This window comes from Balaenoptera ricei, chromosome 12 (genome assembly GCF_028023285.1).
Source record: "Balaenoptera ricei isolate mBalRic1 chromosome 12, mBalRic1.hap2, whole genome shotgun sequence".
In the NCBI taxonomy this organism is placed as follows: Eukaryota; Metazoa; Chordata; class Mammalia; order Artiodactyla; family Balaenopteridae; genus Balaenoptera; species Balaenoptera ricei.
The window spans coordinates 14,049,355-14,062,080 of NC_082650.1; the positions used below are offsets into that span (position 1 = coordinate 14,049,355).

At 40.2% G+C, this 12,726-nt stretch overlaps 1 protein-coding gene across 1 annotated transcript in view; it reads left to right on the plus strand.

Annotated features, from left to right (window-relative positions):
• The first annotated feature begins 6,340 nt into the window (after positions 1-6,340).
• The window catches only part of SYNE1 (spectrin repeat containing nuclear envelope protein 1), a 443,997-nt gene continuing 437,611 nt past the window's right edge, over positions 6,341-12,726 (plus strand). The window contains exon 1 of the mRNA XM_059940974.1: positions 6,341-6,482. Coding sequence (XP_059796957.1) covers positions 6,416-6,482 — 67 coding nt within the window. The 5' untranslated portion in view covers positions 6,341-6,415. The remainder of the gene's footprint in view (positions 6,483-12,726) is intronic.

Genomic DNA, 12,726 nt, shown 5'->3' on the forward strand with positions numbered 1-12,726 from the left:
AGCCTTTGAAAATATTTGCTCAGTTATTACATTATAGCCTCACTTTTATCTGTCTTAACTAATGATTTTTTCACAAACTGGTTTATTTCTGTCCTCGTCCCCCACGTAAGAATTTCTTTCCACTTGATTCTTCTGTGCAAAGGAGTAAGGATTGAGAAAAGGTAGTTTATCATTTAAAAATGTTCAAGAATTGCTTGTGCTAAGTGGGGAGGGTGCTACAGTAGGACCTGCTCTCTGATAATTATGCAGCCCACACAGCTACTTGGAGATGAAGGGAGGTGTCACTGAAACCGGATGTAAGAAACCCATGACTGGGCAAGGTTGGTAGCAATTTCTCCCCAGGGCAGACGGCACCAGCGCTAGATACAGCAGTCACACCCTGTGGTCTGAAGACAGGCGTGCAGGACCCAAGGCTCCCCTTTGAGGAAGTCTGCGTATCTCCTTCTCTGAAATGTGTTAAATGTGTCCTTCCTTGTGGTCTAAACCAGTGAGAACTCATGTTTGGCACGAAGTGCAGTATAGACTCTAGCAGAGCACGGGAGGAAGGTAGCAGGTATCTTTGGGCAAGATTTATACTCCAGGCTTACAAAAAAATGTTCAATCATGACATAGTATCTGTCATGCTGATCAGCTCTGTACTTCATCTTTTGATTACTTCTACATATTCTTGTTCTTCCAGGGAAAGGACCAATTTTTATTTGTTACCCTGTAAAATTCATGAGTGAATAATTACCAGCACTATTCACTGATAGCCCGTACACAGGCATCAGTAATATTTTTGTATTAACTGCCGGGATGTCCGTCTTCTTCCCCACCGTTTAGCCATCTTAGCATTCATTAATTAGTACCATTACTAAAGGATGAATAGAGAAAAACAATAATTAAATGTAAAATTAGACACTTTATGTGACTCACTCCAGCAAAGGACTTAGATAGAAGGGGGGTTGAAATGTATTCATTAGCTTTTAAAATTTTTGTTTAGTAGTGGATTTTAATAGGAGTGCTATTGGACATATTTAGACATGTAATGAAGTAATACTTCATAGGGTTGTGAATCGGTTTACGTTTTATGGTCTCAGTTCATCTTTTTCAGCTAGAAATGAGCCATATCATCTCTGGTTGTTGCAGGGGCTGGAACTTTCTGCTTCAGTTTCCTAATATTAAAAACCTCAATTGCATTGCTTGAAGATGTAGCCTTGTGGCTTAGCAGTGTTTCTTCTAGTGTTTTCCTACTGTATTCCTTTTTAATAGCACAGATAGGAAACTGCTTTAGCAGGCAGTTGTCCATTCTGCTTAGAGACTGGAAAAGTCAAGTTGTGATGATTCATTCCCGTGCTTTTCACAGGTGTTGGTGTTAAGAAGAGTACATTGTTCAGATAGGAGAATCCCAGATAGCAGATACTCTAAATTCCCTCTGCATCCCGTATGATAAATGCAGCAGATGGTAGTGCTTGGGTATTCTCTTTGCGCCCACAGTACCCTGGATTTCTCCATTACGATACGCAACCTACTTTATTGTCATATTGTTTGTACGATCCCCCGCTCTGGTACATAAACTCTAAGAGGGGCTTATCTGTCTTGTTCACTGCTATTTACTCAGTACCAGTGTCCTTTACGCATGGTTTCTCAATACATTTGCTGTATGGCATAATAAATACAGGAATCTTACCTCTCTGCTAGGTGTGGTGGGTATAATTAGCTGCTTTGTAATCTTAGTTCCTTCTCTGGACATGATTAGAAGATGGTGCAAGGACTATTAATTGGCACACAACCTATCAGTGTCTCCCTAAGTCTCCCTTCCCATCCCTCCCCCTCTCTTCCTCCCCCCTTCCCCACCCAATATCCTGCACCTGATTAAAAACTCTTAATTAGCCTGGGACTAGTGAGATCATTGACGGTGCTGGACATTCCCTTCATGTCCTAGTTCTGTAGGTCATGCCCGCATAGACAGGAAGAGGCAGAATTAAGACTCAGCTCCATGTCTTTTTTAGTCCAGAGTCTGTGCATTTCCCGTTACCACGATCCCATGTCAGGTGGTTGTTGAGGACCTCCATACGCAGAAGCAGCTCAAAATCATCCAGCTGGTCAGAACCAAGCTAAGTCTAAACTCATATCTTCTAACATCCAGAACACATATCTTGTAAAAATTTACTTTTATTATCTTTGTCTGATTAATTTGAAATTTTTATCAAATCACATGGCCCTTTAAATTTAAGTATCAGTAAAAAGCAAGAATATCATAATTTCACAAAATAGGAAATATGTGTGTACATGAATGGTGAAAGCAAAATATTTAACCTTATGTCTAAAAAGGGAAGGATGTTGCATCAATATCTTTTGCAGTGGGGAGGAAGGAGTTTTCTGAGGGTGGTCCTGAAGAAAACTACACGTTCATAGTTTAGTGATGAATAGAGGAAAACGATAATTAAATGTAAAATTAGACACTTATGTGACTCACTCCGGCAAAGGATTGAGAGTGAAAGTGATTCAAGAAAACAAAAATAGGTACTGGGGGCTAGGATGTGTTCGGGGATCTAGTTAATATCAGTGGGTGGGATGTCGAAACAGTAAGAGTTATAATCTCTGTGCCTGCAAAATGTTCACGGTCTGGTTAGAGGGAGATAAGACTAACTGGTAAGGATTATAAGACAGGTCTTACTTCGCACAGTGTGGCTTGTTGGTGCTGGAGGAATGGAGGGAATTGCTGAAAGTGTGCTGCTGTGTGAGCGGTGGCTTTGCGCAGAGGGTGGGTCCTGGGCTGGGTCCAGCGAGCCTTTGGATTTGCTCAGCTGAGCGTGGGGAGGGATAATTAAGATGCTGTTCAGCAAGGACGTGAGGGTATGAACTGCAGAGTTTGGGGAAATAGTAACCTGCATAGCTCCTCTACTGCTGAGCTCAGCCTATGGCGCCTTGGCCCACAGAATCTCAAGTCAGAGCCCTGAGAGTCACTCACCATCCCCTGACTACCTCACCTCCCACTCCCTGTCTCCCCCCAGTCACCAAGTCCTGCACGTTTTGCCTCCTCAAGATTTGTTTGGATTTTACCCTCCGTTCACCATCCTGTTTCAGTCTCTCATCATCTTCCACCTGGGCCCCTGAGATACCTTCCTAACAGATCTTCCTGGAACTTTGAGCTGTCAACCTCAAATACACCCTTAAAAAAATGTACCTAGAATGGGCTTCCCTGGAGGCGCAGTGGTTAAGAATCTGCCTGCCAATGCAGGGGACACGGGTTTGAGCCCAGGTCCGGGAAGATCCCACATGCCGCGGAGCAACTAAGCCCGTGCGCCACAACTACTGAGCCTGAGCTCTAGAGCTCGCGAGCCACAGCTTCTGAGCCCGTGTGCCGCAACTACTGAAGCCTGTGTGCCTAGAGCCCGTGCTCTGCAACAAGAGAAGCCACCGCAATGAGAAGCCCGTGCACCACAAGGGAGAGTAGCCCCTGCTCGCCGCAACTAGAGAAAGCCCGCGCGCAGCAACAGAGACCCAACACAGCCAAAAATAAATAAATAAAATTAAAAAAAAAAAAGAAAAAAGAGCAATGTGCTTTAAAAAAAAAAAATGTAGCTAGAATAATCTCAATTACACGTGGTCACGTCCAGCTTCAAAATCCGTCAAGGTTTCCTGTTGCCTCCTGGAGACTCAGGACCAGCTTCTGGGCAGAGCACCACAGGGCTCAGCCATCTGGCTGCCCCCTCCTTTGCCAGCCTCAGCCCCAGAATGTCACCTGGTAGAGTCCCTCACTGACTGTTGGCAGTTCTACCTACAAATCATGCTGTTTCTTGTGTCCATGCCTTTCCTCAAGCTATCCATCCTGCCTGGAATGCATCTTGTATTTTTCACCTGACTACCTCTAACCCCTTTACCACGGCTCAGGTCAGGGGCTAGCTCCCTCCCAGGACACTCTCAGAACTTCCAAATTGGTTTAGTGCCCATCCTTTGTATCCTTCATTTCTATATTTGCTTGTACCCATGGTTTTGTTATAATAGCTTTTCTATACTGTATCTTCCACTGTGTTCTAAGCTCCTCAAGCAGTGAGCTGTGTGTCATATTCATCCTGTTGCCCCAGCCTTGAACTCTGGCACTCAGAATGTGTTAGTTATACTGTGGAAGTAAGACTGGGTATATCAGCTAAAGTTGGACACAGGCAGAGGAATTCTGAGTTTAATGCGGCATCAAAAGAAAGAGGGAGAGAAAGAGAGGGAGGGAGAGAGGGAAGTATTGCAGGATTACTCTGTTGTGAACGTGAATGTGAACTAGGAGAGGTAGGAGGGTGGTGATCTGCAATGTAATGGCTCATAGGCCATTCTCTGATTTTAATTCTCTAATTCTTGATTGATGGTGGGGGCCACGGCTTAATCATCTGTGAACTCCAGTGCTGAGCAGGGCCTGGCATGGGGTAGCTAAATTAAAATGAATTTCTTCCCTCATCCCTACTTAGTATATATGTAGCTACTAGCTAGATTTCAGAAAGCTGTGTTCTTGCATTTGGAGAACCTAACTTTCTAACAGCTGAGGGGAGCCATTTGTAAGATCCCTTAGGCACTTCTCACTGTCTATCAGTCTTCAAATTCAGGTAGCTTTGGTATGTGGGCTGGTGGAATGTTTTTCCCCAGGACATGAAGGTTGTTAATGGGTGCACGGCTCCAGTCGGGCTGGGCTGCAGGCCTTGAGGCATGAGGGCCAGCCATTAGTAATTATTTCTCCTCTGAGAATCCCTGGGGGAACCACCCACTGAGAGGTACCTCTCTAGCCTAGAAGCTGCCAAGTACTGGGTCCTACTTCCTGTATCTTTGCAAGCGGCCAGGAGAAGCCTGTCTTTGCCTTCTTACCAGTCAGTGCTATTCACTGCACCACTGACCCCTAACTTGCTAAGTGGCCAGTGCACCCTTTCTGGCCCCAGAAATGTGCAGGGCAGCAGCAGTGTGCAATGTTTTACATCCTTTTTGAGGTAGTGGTCTAAAAAGATGTTATCAGCTTATTCGTAGAATCTAACTAGATACCAGTATATACTAGTGTTAATGCCATTTTAAAAGTCAGTTGTAATCTGTAATTACACTGTATTACTTAACCAATTCTTCACAAATAATACAAGTTTTATGACCACACATTCACGTTATAATGTTTGATAGCCCTCATAGACGCCTCTTATTTCCTTGCCGAAGGTGGACCATCCCATAGATGAAGGTGGACCACACACATAGATGCACTGTGTTTTCTTTACAGTCTTGCTTTTGCCATCCTCCCTTGCCCCCGCCCTGTTTCTTTTCTTCACCTTCATCATCATAGCCCAGAGATGAGTATGAATTGTAAAAGTACCATGCTCACATAAGCCCCCTTGGTTTGGTGTCTTGGTTAAATTTCTTTCTCTGGGTACATTTTTCACCCTCCTCTTCTTTCTCTTCTTTCCTCTTTGGCTAACCCTAGGATTAGGAAATTCGTGTTCAAAGTACATGTCTCCATGTCAAGATTTCATCAACAACTCTCATCTCTTTTTTACCTCCCCCAGTCCAGCATGATGAATTAAACTTGACCAAAGCAGAGAATACAGGAAGGAAAGGGGTTAGAAGGAAAATGTCCTCTCTGTTAGCCCCCCATCCCACCCCAGCCTTCCAACTTACTTTAGAATCTTTCCATGGGGAGGGAAAAGCTAGATCAAACCCGTTTGTCTTCTAAAATGACAAGATTTGAAATTTGGATTTCTAGAATGAAACAGTTTTATATTTATCCTGTTTCAATTCATCAAATTTTAGGAGCTAAGATCTGATCTCATTCCTGAAAAGTGTACAAACACAACAGAGCAAAATAGGTGTGCAAAGCAGGCTAAAATAGCCCAGATAAGAGAACCTGTGAATATTAAATAGAACCGGCATTTTGAATACAGGTACTTTCACTTTCATAGATCAAAGAAAAAGGTCTAGTTTAAAAAGAAAACGTGGAAAAAAGTGAACATTTCTCCTTTTAGCAACCAATTTTACTCTGTATGTTTTGATTATGTGTTTATCAAGTACCATGAGAATTCCTCATATTTGCCTACTACTTTATAGTTTATAAGTATTTTTACATTGGTTATTTCACTTCAGAAATAAGAGATGAATCATCTCTTCAAATTGAATAAAGATAGCTCTACTTTTTGCACTCGGGTGACCTATATAGATGTTTTAAAAATATTGAACCTTTTCTGTTTGGTTTTCAGGTTCCTGAGTTCATCTAAGAGGACAGTCTTAAAGCAAAAGAAGAAAAAAGAAGTGGTTGGATTTCTGGGAGATCTCTTCGCTGACTGCTGTGAGTGCCTGGGATTCGTCCATGACTCGATAGAACTGAAGAAGTTCAAGTATGTTTTCTGGAGGGGCCTAGGGCTGCACTGCGTCAGGCCAGGAGTCTCCAGTGGTGGTTCCATGCCAAGGTGGGACCATGGCAGCCTCCAGGACAGCCTCGCGGGCTTCTCGGGACATCGCCAACGTGATGCAAAGGCTGCAAGGTAAGGGACAGAAACAGCAGGGGTTTTTTGTTTTGTTTTCTCGTGTGCTTTAAATTTTAAATGCCGACTTACCTCAGATTCTCTTCGGTTTGCTTGAATTTTTATTCAGTTTTATGAAGCTGCAGCAAGGAATAGCACCATGATGGCTTTTATCCTAGTGTTTTCAAACTAGTCCATGCTATTTTAAGATGCTGTCTTCTTCAAGTAGAAAAAAGACGAAGCTCCTTTTTTGGTTTTGTGTCTGCATTAGTGTGACCTTAATGGCTATTCAGTTCAGTGTCTGGCTGAGAACTGAGTCATCGGCAAACTGTCTTTCAATAAACGATGACGATACAGCACCATGACAAGGCCCTGATAAGGATATCATGACAGTGGTGGACAAATAACTATATGCTACAGTCAAATAAGTAAACCAGTGGTTTACTTATCCCAGCGAGAAAGCTCTTGGACATCTAGAAAGTCTTTAAGCAAAAAGAGGCAGAAAGGCCCAGAGGGGTGTCACGACCTGACGAGATTAATGGCTAGTGGCCCTGTGTGTGTGGCCTGGAACCCCGTCCTTCAACTGTGTCCTTTCTCCAGCACCAAATGGTTTTACACAAGAGAGTTCACAGTGAAATGTTATGGCAGCTCATAGATGAATTCCTAAGTGTGAATTTTAAAATTCTTTAATATGTGTATTCCTTGAACCAGAAAAAAAAAATCATCATCTACACCTCTATGAAAATATTGCTTCTTTTGTCACAGTCGTCATGTTACTTCTCTCAGGCTTCAAATGGCTATTTTCAGGATATAAAACTGTCCATACTTAGCAGTGTTTTGCTCTAGGCTTTGTCAAGAGAGCTTGAACATAATACTGTAGCTTGGCTTTTGAGCATGTGACTTTGCACCGCAGCCATCATATTAATCTGTCACAGCCCCACTTTCCTGGCTTATCATGCATTTAATATGCACACGAGCAGTCATTTCCATTTAAGCAGTTTTCAAATACAGACCAAACTCTTACCTTTGGCTGTTCATGACCCGGAACATGCTCCCATTTATAGAAAATCAGGCTGTCAGTGGGAATGGGTGTTTATCTTTGTCTGACCGGAGACCACCAATTTGACTGAAGCTCCTGCAGTCACGTGACCCCCACCCATGTTCATCTGCCTGGGCTGATTTGTGATGCTTCAGTGCAAGCGGCGTTTGTTTCCCATTGATTGTTGAAAAATCGCACTCGTCATGCTGGAAAGAACCTGGCTGGATAAAAGACCAGATCCTTGCTGAATATGTGGGCATAAATCTCCTCCATAGGCTGAAAAACCTTTGACTGGGTCTCCCCATTGCCAAGGATCTCCAATTTAAGTTGTACATCTTTACTTGGGTGGATGGAACACTGAACTTGGAGTTCTTTACTCTGTCTTGCCCGTCTTTGCCATTTGCCTGGGTACAAATGACTGAACCATTTTGTGCCCCAATAACCTCAGCTTCAAAATGATGGGATGGAAACTTAGGGTCCTTTGCAAAAGTGTGGGAAGATACTTAGGTAATGAAGCAGATTTTCCTTTGAGTGATTAAATGTGAAAATTCTGTGGATAAGATACATATTGACAACAAAGGAAAGGTGTAGAAAGTAAGTTTGAAACACTTAATTCAGAATCAGATTATGGTCCTACCAGCACTCTACTCTTTATACTTATTTTGGTTTGAATGAAAATTCTTTTATTAAAGTAATGGTTAGAGGTGAGAGGAGAGGGAAGGGTACTGATGCCTCAGTGTTTTGTTTTATTTTATTTTATTTTTTTGTAGTGTAGCAGCATGGATGGACTTGGAGGACATTATGCTAAGTGAAATAAGTCAGAGAGAGAAAGACAAATACTGTAGGATATTGCTTATATGTGGACTCTAAAAAATACAACAAACTAGTGAATATAACAAAAAAGAATCAGACTCACAGATATCGAGAACAAATTAGGGGTTACCAGTGGAGAGAGGGAAGTGGGGAGGGGAATATAGGGGTAGGGGAGTAAGTGGTACAAACTACTATGTATAAAATAAATAAGCTACAAGGATATATTGTACAACACAGGGAACATAGCCAATATTTTATGATAACTATAGATGGAGTATAACCTTTAAAAACTGTGAATCATTGTATTATATACCTGTAATAACTTATATAATATTGCATAGCAACTATTCATCAATAAAAATTTTTTTATTAAGGTGATGGTTAGGGGTGAGAGGAGAGAGAAGGGTACTGATGGCTCAGTGCTTTGTTCATTTGTTTGTTTTCATGGATGTACAGATGGTTTTGCTTGAGAGGTGGGTGGAGTGGGGGAAAGCCCTGGAGTCCCACCCTCCCCGCACCCTAGGCCTGTGACGGTAAATGTCCTAATTAGCATCTATGTGTTTAGGGACCCCACTTGCAAAATGTGGACTGTTTTCACCCTGCTCAGCCCTCTCAAGATTGTTGTCAAGCTCAGTGACATAATAGACAAAAGGTGCTTTAAAAGCTATAAATACTGTCATGTGGTCAGCTGTTCTGATTGTCATGGAAGAAAATTGGATGAGAAGGCACAGGCCTGACAGTTTGTTCAAATTGGGCTAGTCATGCAGATTTGGGGAGGAATGTTAACCGTTTTTATATATTCTGTATTGTATAAAGCAGGTAACTTTATTACATAATGAAGGGACTATACTTACTGTATAATTTTTTTCCTTTCTAGTATAAGAAAGAGTTATAACATGTCCTAAGGGTACTTGACAAATTTAGAACAATAAACCTTACAATTCAGAAGGAGAGAAAATTCCTGAGCCCTAGATACTTATCATTAACTTTTAGCATCAATTATGTCATAAAATAGGTAATTGGTGACAACAAAATGTAAGGTCTGTACAAGATGCAGCACATCTAGCCTGCAACAGTGAGAGCCAAATGACAGGGCTGGAAGGAAAGGTGATCTGCGGATTTGTCTGTTAACATATTGAGCTGCTGGGTTAATTTTGCCAATTCAGCTGGCAAGGCCTCCTCTTCATCTCAGCTCTCACTGTGCATCCTACTGAGGCTTTGAACCCAAACAAGAGTCAGCCGGCCAGAGGAGACCTGTCTTCTGCCAAGGGTATTGAGTAACTTTTCTTGCCTGCTAGAACCTCCAAACCAGGGACCAAGGTCCTAGTAAACGGAGGGCTGGCATTATTACCCAGATAAATGAGACAAGTGAGGGAATTTATTTGAGGAACAGGAAATTTTTATTAACTTAAATAGAACCAGAGTTGCTATTTTCAAAGTTCAAATCTATAATAACATTCTTCTAGAATCATCTTTTCTTTGCCTGGATAGATAATCCACATAACTAACGTTACCCACCCCCTTGGGTTTTATTGTCATATCAGCTCCATGCATAACTAATAAAAAGCATGTAACATTGAATAATGGCAACTTGACTTTCCTCTCTTGGTTATTTAGTTTACAACCATAATTGTTGACTGCTTTTCTACTTTTAGTTTTTATTTCCAGTGCTACGAAATTAAGGCACACACATAGATTGCTACATAATTTAGCTGCTACTGTAGCAGTTCAGTATTTCACCTTTGCCAATATTTGTACTTGTTTGGGCATAATGTTTTAGGCTGGGATCCTGAATTATGGATGAGCAGACAGACTGCAATGCAGAGTTTTGTTTGCTCTTAAGAAGAATGAATGTTTCTGTAACTTTCATCCATTTAAATATAAGCAATTTAATATTTAAATATTTAAATAAAAGCAAATATTAGACACTGGCATAATACAGGGCTTTAAATTTTAAATGCACATGATTAGTATATACATTTTCTGCTTTTAAAGGCTTACTAAGGGAATCTATTTAACAGGTGGCTTGTGGAGTCTTTTTAGTTTAAAATCACATCTAAAAAAATAAATGTTGAACTGTTCAGATTTAAGATAGTGACAAGAGGTTAAGGCTTTTGTCATTTTTCATAGTGCTTCTACATAACGTTTGCTCAAAGAGGGTTTGTTAACTGACTTCTATCAATTACATTTTTTTCATTTGAAGATCATCTACCAGGATTTTTAGATTAAAGTATCAGTGTTGATTATTTCAAAGCAGCGTGGCATCCATGCGACCTTACAGAGCAGGTGGTAAATGCCAGAGAAGACTCAAATGGGCAGGCTAGTGTGTCACATAGAGATCAATTTAATAAAAAAGAAGGATTGTTGACTGCAAGGTTAAACTTTGATTTTTAAACCTTGTGAATAAAATCAAAGAGAAACAAATGAGGAAAGGAGTAAACATTTACTCTTGGAGATATATCTATGAAATTCGCTAACTGTTCAAAAAAAAATAATCATGGCCTTCCCCTAAAATTGTTTTTATGATCAACATTGAACTTTTTTGGTTAAATATAGTATTTCCTATAAATCCATTTTACTGCAAAAAAAAAAAAAAACCCTCAGACTAACAAAAAAGCTTACTGAAAAGTAGAATAAACAACTATAACTAATGAAGACTTAATTTTCTTTTAGCTTAACATCAAATAAGCATTGGTAGGAAAAATTTGCCATCTTGTGAAGATTCTGATTTTTGATAGTGCTTTAAAGATTAAGTTTTGTTGCTTTGACTTAATGAATCTTCTTATTAAACTACAAAGTAGTGTCAAAAATCCATTTATCATATTTAGGCTGAAATTCTCCTTTTGGTTTAATCTCTTTCTTCCTATAATAGACATTATATGACAGCATCTCAAATTTAAATATAACACAAAACTGAACACAAAACAATGATATTTTGGAACATCATAGTTCAATAAATATTTGATGAACAAGTAGATAAATCATGATCCCTAAATTAAGGAATCGAAGATGAGATTAGTCAAAACATACGTTAAAACAAAGGAAGAAACCAGTTAAATTGGCTCCTACTTTATTTGCTTTCTTTAAAAAAAATCTTTATCTGAATTTTAATCAAAATTGGGTTTTGACCATAAAATCATTTTAAGGACACCTGTCCAGTCTGAATGGGTGACCGTATTGACCCCTCAGATGTGTGTGTTGTTTTTGTAACTGTCATGCTTTAAACACATTTTTCCTTCCTAAAGATATATTACACGTTCTTATTACTATTAAATGTATTAAATCATTTACATTTGTATAATGCCCTATCCTCCAAGCCTTTCCTTTTGCAGAGCCTTTTATCCACTATGCATTATGGAGAAAGTGCTTGAAGCCTTCAGGATTTTTAAAGGCCTGTAAAAATATTGGCTCTCAAATAGAAAAAGAAAACTGCTAAATCAAAATTCACAAAAGTTTACAAATGCTAAAATTATGTCAACTACCTTGAAGGTAGAAATTGGGTCAAATGCATGTCAGTGCCCTATACATTGACTAGCACAGTGCATTTCATAATATGGACAATTCATAAGTCTTGTTGAGTGAATATAATATAAATACTTAATATCAGACTGATTTTCAGTGGTGGAAGCAGGGAGACTAGGAGGGTCAACTTTGATAACTCAGAAGAGAGATAAGAGTGACTTCGACTAGATATTAAACAGTGGATAGAGACAGAAGTGGTAAAAATCTAGATATATTTCGAAAGTAAAGCCAAAAGATTTTGCTGATGGATTGGCTGTGGTGTGTGAGAGAGGGGAGTGAAAGTTGGCCCCTGCATTTTTCATTTGGAAATGAGGAAATATGTAAGACTGTTGGGAATAAGGTTGAGAAGGAAAATCAAGAGCTCTGGGGGGACATGTTACACTTCAGATGCCTGGTGGACATCCAAGATAGTAATTGAATGTCTGTGACTGTAGAGATCAAGGGAGAAGACACAGCTGGAAAAAAACATTTGGAAATCATAAGCACACAGAGAGTATTTAAAGCTGTGGGATGGGCTGACACCACCTAGGGAATAAGAATAGATAGAAAAGAGGTTTGAGAACTAGAACATCCAACATCAGGGGCGGGAGGATGAGGAGAGCCCCACATATGAGACTGAGAGCTGCAGCCTATGTGGTCAGAAAAAAGAAGACAGAAGGCTTCCCTGGCAACCAAAGGAGAAAGTTCAAGGACGGAGCGATCAATTGTGTTGATGCCATTAATGTTCTTTACATGTGCAGGTTTCAATGTTTATAGCACATAAAAAGATTATGTGTTTTTCATATATAAATATCAGGCCTGAGTTGATGCATATAGTTTCAAAATCATTTCTGGAAAAATAAAAGAATGGTCCTGTGCGTTGCCTGTAAAGAGTTGCAAGGTTCTTGGAAG